Genomic DNA, 25,374 nt, shown 5'->3' on the forward strand with positions numbered 1-25,374 from the left:
TTAAAATACACCAATAAGGTGTGCTGATCTGGTTAAAAAAGATCAAGATGAATTATGCTGGCAAAGTTAGGAAAGTGGTGTTGAAGAGGAATTTGGAGTGCTTGATTTGTTCTGTGACATGGGTGGTTGTGTGAGGTTTGTAGTAAGCAGTTACAAGAATTAGTTCTTCATTATGACTGTAGAAAACAGATATTTGCTAGGGTATATATTAGATGGATTAGGAGATCCTTCAAGGTTTAAGGAATTTATGGGGGCAATTTTGCTACTCATTCATTCAGGATAAGTAGGGCGTCAGATTTTACAGATAAAAACGCGTCAGTAGAAGTCATTCAGAGGATGGGGAGGTAGCTTTCTATGACATTTTTGTTTCGTTAGGTAGGTTATTAGAGTGGCAGTAATTTGCTGTCAATATTAACGTAATGTTTCTTTTGTAGGTAAGACATTATTAGTCATGGTTGGACACTCTTTTTTATTGGGAAGCTAAAAGGCGTGCAGGTAAGGCCTGGAGGTGAATGTCTGAGTTAGGATTCACTGCAGTAGCATGTTCAGTGGTACAGAAGTAGTGGTATGAGATGGTACCTGTTAATGTCAACATTGGAGGATGTTAGCAAGCAATTTAGAACTCCAGATGGTACAGTGATACATTTACGGATTAATGATATTGGAGTGATAACATAAAGGAAGTTACTTACTAGATTAATTCAAGATTTGTTGGTCATTTATCAGAGATTTCCAGGAACATTGGCGATAAGGTCAGTGATCATACCCAGGATGATGTGGAGGACAGAGGCTAGGTTAGGATACAGGACAGCTAAGGCAAGTGATTCACTGAGTAAGTGATTCAGTAGGCTTTGTTATTTTTTGCCGTTGGGATTTTGCCAATAGAGTACAGTGTGTTTTTTCTTGTGATGGGATTAATTTTATTGATGCTGGGCAGGGCATTTTTAATGTACAGTTATTGTCTGTACAGGATGTATAGGCATTTGGAACAGGCAGCCTGGTGGGCAGAAAAAGAGCCGGCATAGTTAGAAGTGTATTTGGCCCTTCGTTCTACCACCCTTGTCTTTATAGGTTCATAGGTTCATAGGTTCATACTAGGCTATCTGCCCTAGGGCATTTATAAACCTAGCCAGAATGTGTTTGGCTTTCGCCACCCATTTTAAATTTATTTTGCTATGCCCTTTATCGAGGTTAGTATACTGTGCCTCTGTCTAACAGTGACACAGAAGTGATACCCGGGGTAAACCTACGATCTCCCATCCACTCATCAAGATTCCTCTTGAAGAGAGTCAATGAGGGACTCTGCCTAACCTGGACTGGGATTTTATTCCAGAGTGAAGGGAGCCTTTGGGTTATGAATCTGTCCCTCCAGCATGTCCTATTTATTTCAGTGCTGAGGTTCAAGTCTCTTGAGCGTAGCTCGATGGGATTTGGATTTTCTGAGGTGCAGCATGTCCATTAATTCCGGGTTGGACATGGCTTTATACGTCAGGCACAGATCGCCTCTGAACAGGCGGTATGCCACTGAGTAGAGCTGGAGTTTCTTTAACCGGGCAGCATATGGCATCTGTTTGAGCCCTTTGATCCTCTTGGTGAGGTACTTTTGGGGTCTTTCTAGTTGTTGCAGGTGTCTGGTAAGGTACATCCCAAAAGGGGCATTGTACTCAATTATGGGCCTGATGAGGGATGAGTAAAGAGGCACGATGACCTCCCCTGATCTAGATGTGAATCCCTTCATGATTAGGTGGGCTATATAAAATGTTTTTCTAACCACTTTGGCCACGTGGATGTCAAATGAGAGATTGCTATCAACTTGGGTCCCCAGGTCCCTAATTACTTCTTCTGTACTTAATGGATTACCACTTACATGCTGTTTCCCCTGGTGAGTCAAGTGAATGGTGTTACGCTGCTTGAAAATTGTGGTTACACATAGTGAGCAATGGGATGCTGCTGTTGTTGGTCTAACACTGCCCAGTTAATAACTGTGTTCTTATGTTAAACAAAGTAAGTGAGCAAACACACGGAGCGGCAAATAAAATACCACACTTATTTATTTAGCGCTTTCAGAAAGGCTAGTACCTTTCCTTCTTCATACATATTGGAAACCAATTAAACAGTCTTTATATAACAATTATACAACACAAGTCAAATTAATTAACTTAAAACAAACAAGCACCATGGCTCTAAAGAGACACTGCCATTAAAAACCTCTTTTTGTATGGAATACACAGAAAATACCACTGGACTGAGCCAAGCTAAAAATGCCGCGCTCTTACTAATCACACATTAAAAAATAGCACTTTACGTCAATTACAATAATAATACACAGTTTATGCTCATCAAGTAAAAATAGTATTATATGTTAATGCTTGGAAATAATATAATGGATTAAATATACCTTTCCAGTGACTGGCGTGATTTGTTTTGAGTTTCACTGCTTTGTGTTTTTATTAATCCAAATGAGAATGGAAAAACAGCGTTCAAACAGCACAAACGAAAACTCAATAAAAAAATGCTGTACTCCTATGTGTCATGAGACGCCAATCTGGTCGGTAAAGAACTCCAAGCGAGTATTCTTCTTAATTCTTAAAGATGTAGATGTTACAAGGTAGCGTTTTGGTGCCAAAAAGTTTTTTAAAATGTATCTGTTTCCTGTTTGTAACAGTTCTGAAGAAGCTTGTATTTTGCGAGTGAAAGCGCTTAACTGTTTTCATTGTGTTGTACATATTATCTTTTTTGTACATTAAATTCAGTTTTTTATACTCGCTTGGAGTTCTTTACCGACTTGATTGGCGTCTCATGACACATAGGAGTACAGCATTTTTTATTGAGTTTAACTTGGTATATGAGCATTCAAATTATAATCTATTTAAATATAAACAACCTATACCAACGTGCTATGTACGCTACTTTAGAACTATATCCTATTTCACCATTCAAGAAGCATACACCATAATGCCTTGAAACATACAAAAATCATACATTTAGAAATAAACATTCTACTAATATAAACTAGTCTCATATTTGAGACTATAGAGAACCTTTAAAAATATTTATAAAAAATCCATATTCCTAATCTTATGGCAATTGTTTTAAGGTTGTTATTAAACTCAAATAATTTGAGCACCCAAAACTTAAATACTACCAAATAAATTGGGACTAAATTATCTTTTCAGGGCTAGATATTTCAAAACACATTTCAAAGACACAAAATCGTCTAGTCCTGGTGGAACATAAGCTGCTGTTCTAATTTGCCAAAAAAGTTGTTGCATTTCCAAATTGAGTTGCCAGGGACCACCTCTTGGGTCAACTAGAACTTTTTGTAATATGGAAAATTTAAAACAGTGGTCGGGGCAGTCAACTAGATGTCTTGCCAGAGCATTTGTTGTGTCCTGCTTCCTAATAGCATACTGATGCTCATAGATGCGCTGCTTGATTTTTCGCTCTGTTTTTCCTATATAAAAAGCAGCGCATCCTTGACAGGTAGCAGAGTAGACCCCCCTTTGGTTATACAAGAAACATTGCCTTCAATTTTATAGTTCCTATTCCTAATTCCAATGTATTTTTCAGTGTTGAGATGCCTGCATTTTTGGCAGGCTCTACATTTAAACATTCCTTTTGTTCTATTCATTGTAATTCTATTTTGATGTTCAAGAAGAACTTTAATATTTGAACCTCGCCTATAAGATATTTTAGGTTTATCACCCAAAAGCTTATTCAAACCACTATCTTCCATTATTAGAGCCCAATTTTTATTAAGAATTTCCCTTATATACAGACTATCAAGGCTATATGTACATAAAAAACTAGTATAGAAACCTTGAGTTTCCACCCTAGTAATGCCATAACTTTGGCTTTCAGATTCTTTATTAGAAACAGTTGTCAAATCAGTCAAAAGAGACTTGAAATGTCCAGAGTATCACTTTAGGGTCACTTCAGATGTTATTTTTGCTACCAAAGATGATAGGTATCCTCTTTAAATGAACATGGATTCTAAAAATGCACATTCATCTATAAAATCTGTTTCATCAGAGACCATCCGGGCTGCCCTCACCATTTGGCCTTTAACGACCACTCTTTTTTGATGATGAGGGTGACAGTTTGTAAAATGGAGAAACGAATTAGAATAGGTAGGTTTCCTATATATTGTACTTTTAAACCTAGATTTTGATATGTTCTTATATATATGAACATCCAAAAAATTGATATGATCTTGTTGCAGGTTGTAAGTAAATTCGAAAAAATCAGTCATAGCTGAAATTATGGTAATGAAACCTTGAACTAGTTCGCTGGGACCTTTCCACAATAAGAACATGTCGTCTTGGTAACGAGTGTACCAGGCGACATTGTTCTGAAATAGGCTGTTGTTAAAAAGTAAGGTCTTTTCCCAGTGTGCCATTATACAGTTAGCAAAACTCCCTCCACAGGGGGACTCCATGGCTACCCCCATCTTTTGTAAATAGATTTGACCATCAAACAACATATAGTTGTTGGTTAACACTATTTCTAAAAGGGTTTTGTCTATGTATATATTATTCTCACTCACTTGTCTCTCGATCATAAAGTCTCTGATCCATTCCAAACCTAAACTTTGGGGTATGACTGTATAAAGATCTTTAACATCTATTGTTAAAAATTTGTATTCATGATGGAAAGGAATCTTGCTTAACTCTGTCAGGAAGCTCCAAGAATCCTTGCAAATTAGCATTTCTCTTTCAACTAAGGATTTTAAAATGCTGTCCAAATATTTTGCACACCCATGAAATAATCAAACCTCTCCCGTCTACGATGGGTCTAAATGGGGGTTCTATGATTCTTTTGTGTAATTTGGGTGTGCCAAATAATACCGTTGTTCTTGGAGCTAACATAGTCAAATAATTGTAAAGATCTAAGTAGATAGAACCTTCCAGAAAAAGATCTTGAAGTATCGACTTGATCTTCCTATGTGCTATATTTAACTCATTTTGACTGACAGGTTCATAAGCCATGGTGTTAAGGAGTTTCATCATATTTTCCACATAGATGTTATAATCCATAAAAGCCAAACCACCCCCCTTGTCTGGTTTCATCACTCTTATGTTACAATCATGCAGTAATTTAATAAAATCACGTTGATAGTTGTTAATATTATTGCCCACCTTCTTGCTGATAATATTGTTGTTACTTAGGGCCCTAAAAATCAATCTCACACATCTTCTCAAAGGAGAATAAGTTGGGATGAATTTGTGGATTGAACAAACTTGAAACCCTAAGGGGGTTTATAAGTGTAGAAGTTGCCCCCATAAGAGAGTTCAAATTAAGTTTATGGACAAATAGTTTGAGATCTAATATAGTTTTTACGAGATCCATATTATGGTCTGGAACAAAACTCAGGCCCTTTGAGAAAAACTCGACTATATCTTGAGTTATATTCAACTCAGTATAATTGTATATATGAAAGTCCCCTCCAGAACTTGACAATATTTAGGGACTCGTTGAAAAATGTTGCATTATCTCCTGCGCTGGTTACGTTTGTTCCTTGACCGACACTGGTTCTTGTTCAATTTCGACTTCGCTTGCTGATTTTTCTGGCCTGTTGGAAAACCCTGTTGGTGGCTTGTTCCTGGCTGGTTATCAGCAACACTCTCATGCTGATATGGAATATGTACATTTTTGTTGCCGCTGTTGCAGTTTTTATTATTATTGGCAATATCATTAATTCTTTCACTTCTACGTGGAGTTGGCTCTTGTTGTGTATCATTGTTACATTCTTCATCTATAAATGTGACATCAGACTGATGTATGTTACCTATGGACTCATGAGGGGCTTGATTAGAAACAGAGAGTTTGAAAATTACAGGTGGGCAAGGATCCATTGTGAGAGGGCCCTGCATTGGCAAGGAGCCATTGTGAGAGGGCCCTTCTTGATCTTGAACTGGAATACAAGTTTAGTCAAGCAGTACAGGGGTGAAGTTGGGGTGGTTAGGATTAGGGAGCAGAAGGAACTTTTAGATTTACAGAGGGGAGTTTTGAGTTTTTCATTTAGGGAGTGAGATTGTGTTTTATGATTGGGCTGCAGGGAAGAAGTTTTAGAGTTAGGGTCTGGTGGGCAGCTGTGGTGGTGCAGCGGTTAGTGTTGCCACCTCACAGCAAGAGGTTCTCCGGTTCGATCCTCGGCTGGGGTGCCTTCTCTGCGGAGCCTACATGCCCTCCCTGTGGTCACATGGGTTTCCTCTGCGTGCTCCATTTTCCTCCCACATCCTAAAGACATGCTGTAGGTGGATTGGACACTCTAAATTGGCCCTAGGCATGAGTTTGTGCATGTGTGTGCCTTCTGTGGAAGGTTGGGAGCTGGGTTAGCAACTCAACACCGTAAAACTTCACTGCCAATCATGAGTGGACAGGTGATCTGCTGTGTTGACCCCTAACCGGGAAAAGCCAAAAGAAGAAGAAGAAGAAGCTAAGTAGTTATGGGAGATCAAGTTAGTGGGAGTTTGAGCAGTTGCCTGTTTGAGTAAGTGGCTGTGAACAAATACACATATAGCAAGTAAGTGCTTGAAGTAGACCCCTATTTTAATGTACCTGACCCCGTATAAAACAATTGGATAGACTTTTGAATAACTGTGTTTTAAAAAAGGAGTACAAAATGTACTCTTCAATAGTACACTCATCCAAGTGTAAGATAACACGCAACAATGGAAAGTCATCGTTATTATAATTTGTTTATGAGCAGTTCAGATATAAAATATACAAAACGCCGAATAGAGACTATTTCTGTTTTCCTTTTGTGTCTAGAATCAGGTAAAGGAGACAAAACATCTTACAGGAGAAATGTGGTACTTAAAGCAGGTCCGCAATACCCCATAAAAGAAGGGCTGCAACTGTCAAAATACATGCATAATGAAATTACTACAGCTGAGGTACTGGCAGTAGATAAGGAAATATAAATAATTTTACTAATTCAGTCAGTGTCACAAAGCAAGTAAATGGTGCATTAATGAGCAAAATGCTACATTTACACTGATAATTTTCTTCAGACTAGAAGCATGTATTTATTTATTTATTCATTTTGACATTTGTTTACCGGGGTGGTCCGACTGGGTCTACAGAACCCATTTTCAGCAGAGGCCCGGGGAGAAAAGCTACGCATACAGTACAATGCAAACACATTATAGTTCACAAACAGTACAAGTGACATGAGGAATACTATACAAAAATAAGCTGATTGAACATAAACTAGGTTACAAGATATATTGCACATCTGGTCAATTCAATACAGTTATATCATTATAGACAATTTTAGTCATTCTAACAACATATACATAGCCTGCGAGTAGATAAAGTGGATAAAAATACTATGTAGGTAATGCAATGTATGATATCAGCTGTTATAATACATGAAAAATAAAATGTTTTAAGTCAGGAAAATAATAACATGAGTTATTGATGCAGAAAGACAGTGAGAGAGTTAAGAATAGAGACATTACAGACTGAGCAGTAGCTTAAGGATGTGATATAGAAACAGAGAAGGAGTTAGGAGACACTTAGGATCTTGTAGACTTTGAAGGAGTGAGATGTGACAAAAGAGAAAGAGGATGAAGCTAGTGTGGAAGAAGAGGAAGAGCTGAGCATTAGGCTGGATTTATACTGGAGCAGAGCCATGTATTTTTCAGATGATTTTTTTAATTTAAAGAGGCTTTAAAGTTGGTAGGATAGGCATAGACCTGGTAGCAAGAAGTAATGAATTCCATAGTTTAGAGACAGAATATGAATACAGAGGCTGACCTGTTTTTGTTTTGGGGGGGGGGGGTTGAGATAGCTAAAAGATTTTTGTCTGCTACTCGTAGGGATCTATTTGGTGTATAAGGTGTGACTAAGTTGGCTAGCGCAGGGCAGGCAGTAGGCTTGAAAATAAGGTTGTACAAAGTGGATAGCTGAATAAAAGCAAGTTTGTTGGGAAGTTCAACCCAGTTTAGTTCTAGTAGTGCTTCACAGTGATGTCTGTGATATTTACAGTTTGTGTAAACTTAGCTACTTTGGAGCACTGTTCCATCTTGATTAGGGTAGAAGTTTGTAAATTAGTTATGATAGGGGCATTGTAAAGCAGGGATGGAAATGAAAAGGTTTTCACTAGGGAAATTTTGGTTGCTGTAGTTAAGAAATGTTTGTCTCTATATAACAATCCCAGTTTTTGATGAGTTTTCTTTGTATTTTGCTGTATATGGTGGTAAAAGGAAAGTTTATTGTTAATGATACTCCTAGAAGTTTGGTTTCCTGAACTAGTTCTATGACAGTGTTGTTAGATGCCAAGATGGTGACATGATCAGTGATAGGGAAGGTGTTTTTGGGACAAAAGAGTACTAATTTAGTCCTCTTTGGATTGAGAAAGAGTTGGGTATTTCTTAGCCAGGATTCAACTGCATTAGACTGTTGAGTTGTTAAAAGCAGTTCTGGTAGTGATTTAGCTGCACAGATTATGGTGGAATCATTAGCATATTGAATGATGGTTCCAAGGTGGGAGGAAGTGTGAAGGTTTTTAGTGAAAATTTTAAAGAGTAGGAGTCCGAGGATGGAGCCTTCAGGAACTCCAGTAGGGTTGTGGTGAAAAGGTGAGAGTTCATGGGACCATTTCACTGCTTGTTTACAATCCTTGAGGTAGCTTTGAAACCATTTTACTGTGTTATGTGAGAAGCCTAAGTTAGACAGTGTGTTCAAAAGTAAGGGGTGAGACACGGTGTCAAAGGCCTTGGAGAGATCAAGGAATACTGAGGCTGTATAGTATCCTACCTCTCTGGCCTTGTTCACAGTGTCTGTAAAAGATAATAGGGCTGTAGCTGTGCTATGGCTAGGTCGGAAGCCATGTTGGGTTTTGGTTAAAAGATTGTTTTGCAATAGATATTGTATTACCTGCTGATGGATACCTCTCTCAAGAATTTTGGATATGGGTGACAAGATTGATATAGGATGGAAATTGGTTGGTTCAATAGAATTGCCTCCTTTGTACCTGTTGGTGATGTGAGATTGCTTACATATGGTTGGTATTTCTGATTCAGATAAAAACCTATTAAGACCTATTAATAGGGATATTGACTGTGTAGGAGATTGAGTGGGCAGCCAGTTTGAGGTAGTGTGGTGGAAGATTATCAGCTGAAGTGGAGCAGAGTTTTACTTTGTGCAGCAGTTTCTTTATGGTGTTTGTCGATGTAAGCTGAAATGAGATTGGGGTTTGTATGACATTTTGTTGAGCATAGGGGTTTATTAATGGCAAGGTTAGAGAAAGTAGTTAGTATAGGATTGGTGTCACATGTATGAAAAACTATGGAAAAAATACCATGCATATGGTTCTGAAGTATGCATCCAGACGCAATAATTATCTGAGCCTGTAGGAATGTATTTCAAGTAACATGTAGCATTACCAAACTGCAATGGTATCATTCTAAAAATTAGTATGACAAGAAATGTGGGTGTGCCATTCTAATACATGTCTGGTCTTACGTGTTTCTTGTTCTACAAATTTTGTCTGTTTAGTCCAATAAGGAATCTTGTGTCTTTCGGCTTTTCCCGGTTAGGGGTCGCCACAGTGGAACTCCAGTCTGCTAATGATTGGCAGTAGATTTTTACATGCTGGCTTGCCGGGCCTAATTCACAACCTTCAACGAAGGAACACCCATTCACGCATGCCACCACACAAAAGACACTCTAACTGAGAATTGAACTGGCAACGTCTAACTATGAGGCTTCACCACCGCAGTTAGTCCAATAAGGAATAAGGACTAGAAATTTAAACTTAACAGCACTATCCCTTTGTTGTCTGAAAAGGGATCACTTGAATGCCAGTGAAAAATATACACCTATGCAGAGGGGTTAAATGGATTGTCATTTTTCTCAGCCAGTTATTCTACTTAAATTTCTCTGCTTATCATGATGTCTTACATTTCAAAACAAAATGATAATTTGAGTTAGTCTACCTATGTAGTAATATGATTTGTGATAAGCATAGTGCAGGCTTTTTCTACTGCTATATAAAATATACAGAAGCACAAACAGACATTAAGTCACAGATGTACACACACTTGTCAATGAAATTAAATAAAATGTTGTTTCAAACTGAGTACTGCCACCTGTAAAAATCACAAATTTTGGTGACAAAAGTACTCTAACTTCTAATTATAATTAACAATGGGTTTGCAGACACAATTCTGTCCTTCTGCTTGATCATAACCCAAATCTTCCCTACAAATCTCCTTCCTTTCCTTCTCGGTAGTATATGTTTAAACCACTGACATGTCAACTTAGGTGAGCTCCACAGGGTAGAGTTTTCATGTAGAGCACAATATGTTAAAAAGCAACATAGGCTGCCATTTCATTGAATTAAAAACACAGTACTGAGCTCTATCAATAATTGCTACCCATGTGCCTTATGTAAGATAAGGGCCATTAAATGTAAAGGATAATTTACTCATCAATATTTGTCAGAACATTACACAATATTGACATATATGGATAATGTTCTGTGAATGCCACAGATAACCCTGTAGGAGCAGATCAGTGAGGATGGGAGTGAGCAACCCTTGCAATCTCACTTATACAGGTGGTGGAGGGGTAATCAGATCTAACTTGCCATGAGAGTGACACTAGTGGGAGGACGGGTTCTTATTAGATTGTTGAAACTCCGTTTACTCGAATACAAAATCATCGGCACATATTGCATGAAATACATAATCATTGAACATGCAAAACCGCAAAATTTGAAATGTCAAAGTGTTTTGGTTGGCCCGTCTGCGGTATAGCTCCGTAAGGTAAGTGTGCAATAGTTACGGACCTTAGGGTTAGGGTGCAGGTTAAGGTAAGTGCATAAATAGGTAAAGTGTGTAAGATTTAGTGTTGTGTTAGAAGCAGGGTTTTGTTAAATGTATTTATGTGTATTATTTATTTTGTTTGGGTATATCTCCACAGGGGAAGTGTGCGGTAGTTATGGACTTTAGGGTTACGGAGGGGTTAAGGATAGTGCATAGATAGTTGTGTATGTGGGGTTTAGTGTAGGGTTAGAAGTTGAGTTTTGGTTCTTTACTTTAGGGTTAGGAGTAGGGTTTGGTTAGTGTATGTATGTAGTTTATTTTGTTTGAGTAGGTAGTATATAGCGGGTGGTGGGGTTGGCCGACTATGAACGTTCGATATTTTAAATTTTGCAGTTTAGTGCATTCGGTATTTTTGCAGTTCGAGTAATATGTGTTGCTGTTTTGGTATTCGATGTAATGGATTTTCGTTGATTTAATATAGACCCGGGAGGACTAGGTGTTATGCAGTGGCCTTCATGCCAGACAAACCTATGCTGTCATGGTGGCTAGCATAAGTGAGGCTGAGGAGAATCCAGTGTGCAAAGGCATTGACTCAGAGTTTGGCGACAGCAGACTTGGAAGAAGCACAGGATGGGGGGGGGGGGGCGGTCTCAAAAGTGGATAGTGTAGGCCACACACAGGACCAGCAAACTGATCAACTCCCTACCACCTGACTCTTTCATTAAATCAAAGGACTGACTCCGATTTCTAGGCATGAATGAACTTGATGTAAAGCTTTTGTCTGTTCTGATTAATCCTGGTTCCCATGTCCCAAAAATAAATGGGACAATCGGGTGTCATTAGCAGGGTCTAGGGTTGGATTGCAAAAAAAAAATAAAAAATAGTGTAGTGCCACCATCAGGAAACAAAAAATGAAGCAGAAATATCCTCACCATTGTACCCTGTTTTATACCACTGAACAGACAATTCTGTGATTACTTCCATGTGCTTTTTCATATTGTATTATTTGTAATATGTTTTTTTTTTTTTTTGAAAAAGAGCTGTTATCTCCTGTCCTCCACTGAAAAAAGGGCTACCTGGTCCAGCCGAACACCCCTGGTAAACAAATGTAAAATAAAATAAATAAAATAAAATAAATAAATGTAACCCAACTCTAAATTATTGTCCCTGTCAGTCAAATGTCAATATAATTATATAACTTATTAGCAAGAACATAGAAACCAAAAGACTATACTATGTCAATTCTACTGAAATAAAAGCATTTAGCATTTTATTACTGACTTAGATTTTTTACCATTTTAACAATCTCTTCCTGCACTGAATGTCTCTTCTGTTCAATTCATGGAATCCTAATAAGATAGGTAGAATTGAGGTATAATAGCTGAAGTAAAGCAGTATGTAACAAAGAGAAACACCTCAGAAGTACTTTCTAAAATCAAGGTTCCAGACTGAAGGTGTCAACCAATAGCCTTCTTTAAAAATAATAAGTGACATAAGGGAAGTACAGTCTCTTATTTCAAAAACACTAAACAATACAAAATACAATTTCAGTGATAATCAGTTTGCTTAAATGTTTCAAAACATTTTTCTTGAAAATTAAAACAAAATGTTGGTTAACTTATTAGATGTTTGATATTATACAAAATCCCCTTGAACTAATGCAAGTTGCATTCATTTCTATTAGCATACCTCATTTTACTGATTCCATTTGATCAAACAATGATGTGATATCTCTGTAATTGTGTTAAGATATTTACAAGCATGATCAAGTTGGTACATCTAAAATGATGTTTTGTATATGATATATGGATATGGCAGACAACAACAAGTATGCGCTACAAAACACATAACTAGACAACACAATGTAGAGTGCTATTAAATTACAAAGCTGACATACCCACAATTTTTAACAACAATCACTGCATTGATATTGTCTCATTGAAAAACAGTCTCATTTCAGTTTTCAAGCTGCTATTGGTGGACAATGTAAGTACCCTGTTAATATAGCAGTAATTATGTGGACATTGCATTGGTGGATAATGTAAGCACCCTGTTCATATAGCAGTATTTATCTGGACATTGCCTTAGTGGACAATGTAAGTACCCTGTTCATATAGCAGTATTTATGTGGACATTTCATTACAAACAAAATACAAGTCCCCCCTAATAGAAAACCACATCTCACTTACTATGAATCCTCATACTAATGCACAGTTTTAAGACTAAGAATTGTTGTTCTACATTAAAATTAAGAAGTTTAGAATGTTCTTTATTATCAGTCTACAGATACTAAATGCTCAGGAATGCTGTTTCATCATGCTAAGCAAATTTTTACAATGATATGTCTTGGTAGAACTGGTTTAAACTATTACACTACCCTACAGACTATCAGTACCAGAACATTATTTTACAGAAGTAAAGTACATGCTTCACAATTTGTTTGTGTTGAGTCTGAACACTTAAGACTCTGGGATATTTGCTAACATTGAAATCCATCCTTAAAAATATTGCCTTGAATACATGAGTTTTGCATGTACACAGTTTAAATGATGCATTGATTTTAAAGCTGTGTGAAAACCAATGAAACCTCCATTTATTGTCAGTGTGACCTTTATAAATGTAGACATTGACAGTACTCACATAGTAAAATGCTATTTACTGCAGTTTTATTACATCACGTCTATAACCTTTCTAGCTAATTTGAGTAACCTTATTCTTCACTAGATAACCAGAATTTTTCTGCAGTCAAGGCCGTATACAAAATGCCTCTATTGCTTGGCATAATCCTTCTAAGAGATATGAGTTCAACTGTTGTTTTCAGAACTATTCTGTTCACTAGGCAACCATCAGCATAAATTATTTATTCCAAAGAGGTTCTGCATAGTCTGATAACCCAGAAGCATATGTTACCACAATTTAAACAGATTAAAATAAAACATTTATTTTACTTGAACTAACTATAATACCACAGTATCAGTGGCTTGTATTGATTAACAATATGAAATCTACACTCCCAGTACACAAAACATCTTTTGCTCAAAAACTAGAAAATGTTGACTCATTAATTCTTATTTTGACTTTTTGCTGCAAAGTCATTTTGTATTACATAGATCACACAAGCTTGCCAAAACCAACCTAGATTGCTTGCTATGACATTGTTCACTGTAACCATGGAACCTCACAGGATACCCAAGTATTCAAGAAACAAAAATGAGTACACAACGTGCCACAATTAATTAACTGTACAACGCTAGGCATTGCTCTCAGCTGTTAGACCAAATGTTGAGAAACATGACACTTCTTATGTAGTTCTGTTAGTTGCAACAAACAATAAATTATAAGCGGACAACATCACATATGTTGATTAAATTATGTGGCATCCTGCAGCACTTCACTGACATTTACTTAAAGCTAAAAGTAAATACCTTAAAGAAGGTCATAGTAGCCCCATCTTCTACTGCTCCATATTCTATTTTGGTCTGCTTTGCCAGGTCATCAGCAGAGTCTATTGGCGACTCCATCCGCTCGACTGTCAGGAAGGCGGCTAAGTTTGCAGTGTAAGAGGAAATGATGATGAGTGTGAAAAACCACCAAATGCCCCCTACTATCCGTGTAGAAAGGGCTTTAGGCATAAGCTCAGAACCTAGTAGAAAACAGGAAGATAGTTAATTAACAAGAAAACAGACTGGAACTATTGCAATAGTGGATTGTATGTTTCTGCTGCCATTACAACTGACCTTGGAAGAGATTCATCTGTGACTTAACTAAATGAATATGCTGTCAACCTTTATTTTGTAATGTAAACATTGTACTATAAAGCTTTAGTTCAGCTTATACTAACCCATTTTTACATTTCACTGTTTTCCATTATTATTTATCATGGGTATTCTATGTAGAAATAAATATTTGAAAAAACAAAACAGTTGCATGGACATGCTCTGGTTATCATCTAATAAAATGAAGTTTTTCTGACACTTTGTAGCTAGCAGGCTACACACACAGTGGTGATTCCTAACTTGTTAACTTCTTTTCTGATGTGTTGACTAAACAGAAGTGAATTGTAGTTGTGCAAAGGATTTTCTGGGTTGTACAAGCCAAATAACAAATGCAAACCTTGTCATTTTCTCTATGCCACATGACTTTTTGGGTTGACTTATATGGCTTATTGTGGAAGCTCATGTGGATCCCCTGAAATGTGGTCTGTGATACATAACTGTTCAAACATTAGTTTCTCTAGAAGATAAATTTCAATACTCAGAAACATCTTGGTGGATATTACCTAGACAGGTAGCAGCTTCCTCAGCCACAAGCACCCAGTATGTCAAATAATCTGAAATGTTGGTACGATCTCATCGAACCAAATAGAGTACTCATGCTAAGAGTTTGACAGTCAGAAGGACTAAATAATTTACACAGTAGCTTTCAGCAGACATGATTTTATTGTACACATTACCAATTAGTGGCTTTATAATATACTGCTTTAAGAAACATTTGTTCCTGCTTTGTTTAACATTATATATATATATATATATATATATATATATATATATATATATATGTATTAAAATCTGGTGAACTCCATCCCTGTGTGCTAGAACTGTTTGCAGTTACGAACTATGCCTGAAACTTCATAGTATTTTCCATCCTTTAACCTCCCCACCAGCACGTGTTTTTGTCTGATGACTATGATCCAAATCACTGTTTGAAGCAGTGGTTACATACTGATGGTTATGGTTTGTTTTCTAGAAAAACAGGTTAAATAATAGAAAATCAATAAATCAACATACTTGACAGAGAAAAACAAGCATAAGCTGAACTAAGCATAAACTAATATCTTTTCTGCGGCACATGTAATCGTTCATTTTACAAAGCATGGGTGTGACAGTGTTAGGTTTGCCATTTATATCACTAGCTCCTGTAAGACAACTCAGTGATAATGGAGAACTTTGCAGGAGCAGTGCAATCTAATGGTAATCTTTAGTAATAGACAGGCATGATATGCAGGCAGTGATTGCACCTCATTAAAACAGGAAACAGAATGACAACCTTTACTACCCTTTTTTAGCCTGCTGGACACAGTTTATGTGTTTTAACTGTTCCCCTGCTTTTCTTTTTCATCTTGTGTACATTTCCTTATTTTACACATTGCGATCAATTTTGTTTCAATGACATTTGAAAAACAAATAGGGATGTACATAATTTTATTCTATCTGCATTTTTCTGGCAACATTTTGTGCCAGGGTTATGGCTGAAAGGGATCTTTTCACCAGCCCATCTACCATGTTGTCAAATAGCAAATAATAAATTAGAGAGACTATTGATTTATTATATGGCTAGGAACTATTAAGTATTTTGCTATGTTGTTTTGCAAATATAATCCAGCATTGCTTACTACAGAAATAATGTTAAGCCAGATAGAAAATCTCATTGTTTTTTTGTTTTTTACTTGGATGTATATCTAATAACCTATTAGCACAAGACAGTCAGAACAAAGCCAAAAATAATGGTAGGTAGAAACAAAGGCCCAGACGTATGGGCAGCTTTTACATATTGCTCTTATAAACTTAAAAATGGTGCTAGAATAACAGGTTTTATATTAGCATGTCATTTTCTGAAAGATATTAGGTATGAAACTCAAATGTCTGTCTTTATTTAATGACTTCAGTCCTTAATGATTTGGCAAACAGCAACAGAATTTTTGAGGGAAAAAAAAAACACGAGGCGAAAATCTAAATATTCAGCATAATTCTGGATACCTAAGCAGTATGCTTGGAAGATAAACATTCAAGCGAGTGTAAGGAAATGTAAATGAGTGAATATGACAAAAATCCATGAACAAGAAAGTTGTATCATTGCACAACAACCTCAATTTTGGAATAACAAAATCATCATGGAAAGGAAAAGAGGTAGAAGTGTTTAGAAAAGTTACTAGTCTGGATAAAAAGGAGGTAACACTGAACATCTGTTCTTGGTCCCATATTGTGGAATATTGATGTCTGATTTCCCAGTACAATTACCAATATGTATGATCATAACAAATTGAAAAATCATCTAGACATTTTATTTAGGTGGGTCACCAAAAACGGTTTGTAAGTTAATGTCAACAAATGCAATGATGAAGTATTTTGGTTCTGGAAATTAGAGCTCCATTGTCCTTAGCGTGGGTACAGTGCATAGTGATGCTAAACCTGTTGCACTAACATTTTAATTGAGTCCCAGTAACAATTCATTTTTCATGCTGTTGTCTAGTGTTCCTCCCAGCTTTGAACTTAAGCCTCCCCCACATGGACACATTCCTGCTGTTGCCTCTTTCCCTCATAATTCTTGGATTGTTGCAATCATTGAATAATGCTGGACACTAGACTTTCCTATTTCTCCCTGCGTAAACAGCCCTGGCTATGCTAACTGGTTCCATGCTGTAGTAGGTTAATGCTGATGCTTTCTATATCAAGTCTGCAGGGTTTGAAATCTTTTCCCTATTTTATTTGACATGTTTATTTATTTATTTTAATACTTAAGTAATATTTGTAAGTATCCCTAGTGTCTAGTGATGACACATAAGACAAATTTATGAGGTGAGGGCAGGGTTTGAATCTTTGTTAATGCCTTTAGGACATACTATATAGAATACCTTTGGTGCATAGTAAGTAACCATCACCAGCCATGTTGTCTTTTTTTTTTTCTTATTTTCTGTTTCTAAGTGCTTTTAAGTAACTATATGCAGAGTATTATAGGTGTGTAGTGTTCTCCATCAACCCATGTCATCTCTCCTTTTTCTTCCTCCAAGTGCCTTTAAGACATAACATGAGGGTTATCCCTGGTGTTTAGTATTTATCTAACACTAATACTGCAGGATTTGTTCATTAGTCTAGAGATGTTTGGAAGTATGAAAGACCCCCACAAACACATTCATACATTTATGCATACACACAGATAGACAGACAGACAGAAAGACATACTACACCTGCCTTATCTATGACCTACTGTAACTAATGCCCTATTGCGACCTCCTAGTCAGAAACACATACTAACTAACCCATGCAACTGCACACATAAACAGACATGCACCGGCACCCAACGTTAGCTGTCTGTTTAACACCCTGGCACTTACATCTGAGCGAACACAAGCTTTCAGTTGTGTTCATTAACATGAATGGCTATGAAGCATCCTAGTTACTTTACTCAGCCAAGTTAATGTCTGAACACTCAGCTGCATAAATGTTACACCACAGGCATTCTGGGTGACAGTACATAGTTAATTACCATATGTCTCTCCTACGGAATGCCTCATTAGCATTTAGCATGACTACAGGGGGAGCATGCCACAGTGCTGCGTATCTTCATGTTAAAGCACTGTGGTAGGGCTGTCTCTGAATCAGAAATAGTTACCACAATGTGTGCGCTATGTACTTAATATTTAGTTTGCACATTTTATCAAATCTTGCTAACACATGTTTTTTGCAACTCTGATGTGTGTCACCATACATCAATCAGATTCTAAATGGTATCTATGAATTCAAAGCAGCTTTATTTATAAAATACAGGTTATCTGCCAAATATCAATATGCATCCAATTTAAAGCAATTTTCTGTGAATAATTTATTGGTATTGTTACCTAAGCTCAGGACCTAATTGTCTTCACTATTTGTACTATTTGAAACACTCATCTTGTACATTGAAGTTATTATTTTAAGGATGTATCACACAATGGAGTGATGCATTGATTTTTGTGCAATAAAAACACAAGCAGTTTATAAGAATATAAACAAGAAATTCACCAGTGAATGAAAAATTTGAATGGAACACTGCCATTCAGAATGCAGTAAACTTAGAATTTTAAAATGATACAGCTGTAGAGAAGTAACACTAAAACTGTCAGTAATTACATGAAAATACACTGGAAATGCATTAGGAATATTAAATGCATAATGTGAATTAATTTGCGTACGAGACTTCATAAATAATATGTTTGGAATGCACAGTGTGGAATGTTTATAATAGCACATAATTACAGAAGGTCTACAAGGCTTATTGTGGAGAGGTCAGGTAATTAAATTTTGCAGCTCCTAGTAAAAAAAATTGAGCATAATTTAAAAAACAAAGGGGGATTTTATGTCTATTAGAATGGAAGCGATTGTGGTTGTATTTGTGGGATTGTTGTGCACACTAAAGAAGTACATAAGGAATGTGGAAAGAAAAATACTTTTATACTCACATTGACACTTCATTTGTTAAGATAAATAAGCAATCACAATTTTCATTCTAGAAATGGTATTGAGGTAGTTTTCCTGGGGTGGCTGCTATGTCTTATGTGCAGATGGCTAAAGAACAAAAAAATAAGGAACTAGTACTACACAAGTTTATTGAAATGAGAACTGCTCACAACAGAAAATTCAGTAGATAAGTAAGCACTCCTGAGCTTTGTCTTTAATGAGAGAAACACTATGTATCACCTTTGCTGAAAAAAATGTGTACCTAACCTTTTTGTTAATTTATTTGTCATGTTTTAATCATACTAAGTACTGTTGTAAGCCTGTGGCTCTGAATATCCATATTTATAAGTGTGCCTGTCTCTATCTGCACCAGCAGTTTTAAATTCATTCGTAGGTTCTTCTCTGTCACAACAGAAAGGCTATTGCAAGTACCTATTTCTTTGTCTGTAAAGACACACTGTCAAATAATGTTCCAGTAGCATTTTGGTGTATTCCTAGTCGTTTTGATTGCTACTATTCATTATTTTCGTGATTCTTAATGTTGTAAATATTCTCATTTTAGTCTAGCATTATCAAGTTTTAATACACCCATTTACAATTAATGATAGATGCCCATCTTATCGTCTTCATTTGGTAAGTTTCAATAACATTCTTAGTTTATCCCTTTCCACATATATTTTTTTGAAGGCATATAATGCATTTTGTCACCTCATTTGATGTATCTCTTGCACTCTTTGTATTATTTTGTACAGATTATTTTATTTCTTTGTCTTTGTTGAGCAGGAAAGTCTGGCTGGGCAGAGTCCATTTTCAGTGGTTTGTCCATCAAAAATGTTTCAAATGCATACAAAATATTTAACGTACTGATGATAATGTATGCACTGGCATCACAGTATTTGTTTCTTTCTGTTTGCTACAAGTTTTGTCAGCATTTTGCAGTCTGACTCATTGCTAAATTTTCCACTCACTGCTACCTTCAATAGTAAATCATGTAACAGAACAGAGCAAAACAGAACAGAAAAGATGACATCTCATTTATGGACTTGAGAAATAAACACTTGAACATCCATTTACTTCTTGTAGTACATTAATAATGATGCATGTAGCTTGCTAACATCACTTGTACCATTCAGACATAAACTTTAACAAACATATGAATATTTCATCTAATAAATCTTGAAATAAGCCTTGTGAATTATTTTTTACATTGTTTCTAGTTTTCTTTTTTTAAATCTGAATAATTTCTGCTGATGACGATTTTGACCTCTCTTTTCTCTTCTGCAGATCCTCAAAACACTGAGCATTTTAGGAATCATGAGTCAGTGGTCATAACAGCCCTCTGCCCATCAGCACTGCCAATCAGTGAATGATCTAAGTTCAACATAAAACATGTAAGCAGTTCTGTTTTACATTCAGCAGATGGAATCTGCAACCTGTGTTCCTCATTGTGTCACTAATTCCAAATAATGCAAATGAGATAGGAGGCTGGGGACTAAAACGCTAGAGAGACATTAGACCACCAATCAAAGTACAGCTGTGGAGCATGGCCATTTAGGAAAAGGAAAGAAAATGTTATACATGGGACCTCCATGTACAGTCTCAATGAAGGATGTACTTTTCTGAAGTTTCAAAATGTATTAGTTTATTTTTAATCTTTAAGTAAAGTTGTTGTCATTTTAGTACTCTTTCAAGTTGATAAATTCTGCAGTCCAGCCATACTGGTAGTAGGATAAATGAGCTTTGCAGATTCCATGATTCCCTTATTGGGTCTATATCAAAATCAAGAAAGACGGAAACTGCGAATACAAATATGTCGACACGTAAAGAGCGAAGTACCAGAAGAGTGTACCACCTAGTGAATGAAAACCAAAACATTGAATGGATTTCCCTAATCAACAGCGCCATGCAGGTATACCTAAACTAAGTACAAAAAAGTAACATAACACACTTTTGCAGAGGGGAAAGCCCCCATGCACCTCTCCATGTGGGGAGCTGCACCCCCCACACCCCCCTACTTAAATATACCAACTCCGAGATTGCACTACAGTTGGGGGAAAGGTATATTCCCTTATCCCCAGAATCGCACTTCTGGCCAAATTAATCTGTTCAATGTTTTGCCTTTCGCTCACTAGGTGGTTCACTCTTCTGGTAGTTCATTCTTTACATGTTGACATATTTATAATCGTGGTTTCCATCTTTTGTAATTTTGATATAGACCCTCCTTATTAATCCTGCAACGAAGACCACTTATACTCATTGTGATAATAGGAGGTACTGCCAACTGTGCCAGGAGAAGTAGGGCAGTGGAGTTGGCTGGAATTTTCTAAAGAATTATATGTCATTTGTATACCAAACTGATTTGTACAAAAATGTATTTGTAAAGCTGCTTGTGTTAAAAACGTAGCAACAGCGTGCTCTACTGGGCAGAAAAAGAAATATACATGTATTATTGTAACTGTTTAAATGTATATATTTCAACAAAGAATACAGGAAGAGAAGAGGTTAATTTTAATCTACCCGACTTTGAGAAATAGTAAGAAATTAAATTACTAGACTTGGCCATAAAGATGTTATCTCACAGTTTTGAATGAAGCCAGAGAAGCAACATCTGTAAAAATGCATTGATTGTTAGTCTTTGTAGGAGGGAGAAGAAGTTTTTAGTTGTTTTATGACTTCCAGAAGCTTCACCAGATCTGAACACAGCTCTTCTTTGCATATTATTAACATATAGGTGATAAATCCTGGCAGTTTCTAGCAATGGGGGTTTGCATGGGAACCAGAAGTCAGATGAAATGTATTTGATGTCATTCTGTACAGAAATAATGTTCAGTCTGTTTCTTGGAACCTGACATAGAATGATCCCTCACCTACTTCATTTTGCCTTTCTCTATTAAGTAAGTAGGAACAATAATTCTCTAGATCAGTAAGGAAAATAAAGTGAGAATAGTTAAATATTGTTTTTTTTTTTTGCAATTGTGTAAATCTTTCCAGCTGTGTAAAATATTTCCTGTGATTAAAATAGATATTTCATATTTTCACATTGTTTTATTATTTATTATTAAATAAATTTAAACTTTTCATTGTGTCTGGTTCTTTAGAAAATATTTTAACCTTTGAGAGTTCTTATATCTATTTGTAACAGTGTGACAACTCCTGGAGCCTGTCTGCTTGGTCAACATTGCCATTTGTAGTAATATTAATTTCAGTCAGTATAATTGGGTACCCTTGCAAAAGCCTTAGGTAGCTGGCTTTGTAGTGTCTGCTGGCAGTGATTACTACAGTATAGTTTGGGCAGAAGGGTACACAGCAAGTAAATCTGTGCCAACCTTTCCCAGGTGTGTGTGTGTGTGTGTGTGTGTGTGTGTGTGTGTGTGTGTGTGTGTGTGTGTGTGTGTGTGTGTGTGTGTGTGTGTGTGTGTGTGTGTGTGTGTGTGTGTGTGAAAATCAAATCTCACAGTGTGTGTGTGTGTGTGTGTGTGTGTGTGTGTGTGTGTGTGTGTGTGTGTGTGTGTGTGAAAATCAAATCTCACAGTGTGTGTGTGTGTGTGTGTGTGTGTGTGTGTGTGTGTGTGTGTGTGTGTGTGTGTGTGTGTGTGTGTGTGTGTGTATGTGTGTGTGAAAATCAAATCTCACAGTGTGTGTGTGTGTGTGTGTGTGTGTGTGTGTGTGTGTGTGTGTGTGTCTCAGCTACTTGGAACAGGAACAAGAAGCACTGGTTTCACAGACTAGTTGCTGGAGGACTTGGCGTGGACACTCAGCTGAGGACTATAGCTGAGCAAGTGGGGAGCCTTACTGGAAACCTGGAGGGAGACAGATATAAATAAATCCAGATGCTGGGCTGACTGTGTTCTCTGTGTGCTCATAAGTGAAATTGTGCTTGATGGATGGGGGTCTACAAATGTAAATACTGAGCGTATCCATTTGTATTTCAAGTGAACATCCCTCTTCAATGTCAGTGGTGAGGATTCAGTCCCACTGATTAAAGACCCATAGTGGTTGACATCACACTCATTTCACAGATTTAACTGCTGAGATTCATACCAGCTTTGAGTAGCATATACACTGCATTATATTATAATATATAACTATAATGGCACAATCGAAAAATAAAACAGTCTACACATACAATAGAGCTACCACAGTGTTACTGCCCACCTAGTCCTCTTTTCTGTCTACTATCTGCCCCATGATATCATGAGAGATTCATTAGATGTCCAGTCCCTCAACCCTTCTAGTAGCAAGCTCCTTCAATGGTCACCCTTCTCTGAGAGCATGTGCCTTTTTAGTAGGCCTGAACTTGATGCATTCTGTCCAGTAATTTCCATCCCTCTAACTTTTTCATTAATTTTCAACCTGAATATTCTCAGAATCTTTCTCTTTTACTTCATACCCCATATTATGTCTACATCTATGTTCTCACCTTCAGTGTATAGAAAATCCAGTTTTGCAGTACTGTCTTTCTCTTTTTTCCTTCATGAATGCACCATACTTATACCCTTGAACATCCACACAAGATAAATAAAATTCACACAGCATTCCAACACCATGTTCAGTTATAACATGTCCCTTTGCTTGCTGATGAATTTCTTCTCCAGATGCATACCATCATCTTACTTCTTCTACCAGTTTTTCCCAGTAAGGGGTCACCACAGCGGATCACTGTCCACTCATGATTGGCAGTGGAGTTTTACGGTGTTGAGGTTGCCAGCCCGGCACCCAACCTTCCACAGAAGGCACACACATGCACGCACTCACAACTAGGGCCAGTTTAGTGTGTCCAGTCCACCTACAGCATGTCTTTTGGATGTGGGAGGAAACCGGAGCACCCGGAGGAGGAGGAAACCCACTCGACCACAGGGAGGACATGCAGACTCCACACAGAAGGCACCCCAGCTGAGGATCGAACCGGAGAACCTCTTGCTGTGAGGCGGCAATGCTAACCACTGCACCACAGCAGCCATCCATGCATACCATCATCTTACTAATATTTATTTATTTTATTTTACATTTATTTACCAGGAAAGTCTGACTGACAAAATGTCCTTTTTCAATAGAGGCCCAGGAAGAAATGCTCCACATTTATATACAACAGTGTGATATATACACAACGTACAGATACAAATGTTGATTCAGTATCAGATACAAACTCAAAATGAAAAGTACATATTATACATTTCACTAATACAATCATATAGTCTAGGTAGGAATGCAAAGAATAGCAGTACTGTGACTGAAGTTAAGAAAAAAACAAGCAAGTTAAGTACACATATGCTTAGAAGGGTGTACTATTCAAATAGAAAAATAGCAAGTTGTGTTGTTTTAGCTGCCTTATGACATCTATTTCTAACTAGGGTTTGTGCAACAGCAGGTCCAGGATTCAGATAGGTGTGATTTGAGAAGTTTTTAAAGCTGGATATGTTAGTAGTTGTCCTGATATTTAATGATAAGGAATTACAAGTTTTGTTTATGCAGTTTGATTAAAGTGAAGCTCCAATTGCATCGTTAGGTTTGGATGTATTGAGGAAGGATTTGTTACTGGAACACAATACCCTGTTATTGGAGTAGGGTATTAGCAGATTTTGAAGTACTAGTGTTTTTTTTTCTGGCTGATATAGTATTTGATGGGTGAAGCTGAGTTGATTATAAACAAGTAGATTTGGTAGTTTGATAAAGATAGCTGTTTTAAAAGTGCCTATATTACATAATCGAACTTTTAAAAGTTCGAACGTCGTATGGTCAACACCATATGATCTAACTTTTAAAAGTTCGAAAATGTAATTAAAAAAAATTTGCTACAGTGGCCTTTAAAGATTTGTTTAGGTGGTGCCAGTTTCTGTACAGGGTTCCTAGTTTCTTGTGAACTTTTTTTATTGTCTGTTGTATGTGTATGTCGAATTTCATATTATGGTGAATGACCACTCCAAGTAATTTTGTTTGAGAAAGTGGAGAAGTAATTGTATGGTTAGACGATGATATATTGAATGGTGGGTGGGGTTCTGCAGCTCTAGTTGGATAGAAGAGCATGAGTTTTGTTTTGCTAGGGTTAAGAGTTGTGCATTTTTTAGCCAAGATTCCACTGCATTAAATGACTGCTGGGTGACTTTTTGCAGTTTTTGTAGTGTTGGGGCAGCACAAACCAGGGTGGAATCATCTGCATATTGAACTATGGAAGCAAGTGGGGTGGCAGTATGAAGATTGTTTGTAAAGATAATAAAAAGGAGAGGACCCAGAAAAGATCCCTGTGGTACTCCCAATGTTAAAGGCAGTATTAAAGAGAGTTTTTGTTGCCATTTTACAGCTTGATGGCAATCAGTTAGATATTGCTGGAACCAAGTGAGTGCAGAATGGCTAAGTTTAAGTTCCAAGAGTGTCATTAAGACTTT

The 25,374-nt window shown here is 36.9% G+C and overlaps 1 protein-coding gene across 2 annotated transcripts in view; it reads right to left on the reverse strand.

Annotated features, from left to right (window-relative positions):
- The window catches only part of GRIK2 (glutamate ionotropic receptor kainate type subunit 2), a 3,358,677-nt gene that overhangs the window by 849,759 nt on the left and 2,483,544 nt on the right, over positions 1-25,374 (reverse strand). For both annotated transcript variants that reach the window (XM_044064973.1, XM_044064981.1), the window contains exon 14: positions 14,204-14,421. In XM_044064973.1, coding sequence (XP_043920908.1) covers positions 14,204-14,421 — 218 coding nt within the window. The remainder of the gene's footprint in view (positions 1-14,203; positions 14,422-25,374) is intronic.

The sequence above is a fragment of the Protopterus annectens genome, chromosome 1.part0, assembly GCF_019279795.1.
Source record: "Protopterus annectens isolate FY-2018-M chromosome 1.part0, PAN1.0, whole genome shotgun sequence".
In the NCBI taxonomy this organism is placed as follows: domain Eukaryota; kingdom Metazoa; phylum Chordata; order Ceratodontiformes; family Protopteridae; genus Protopterus; species Protopterus annectens.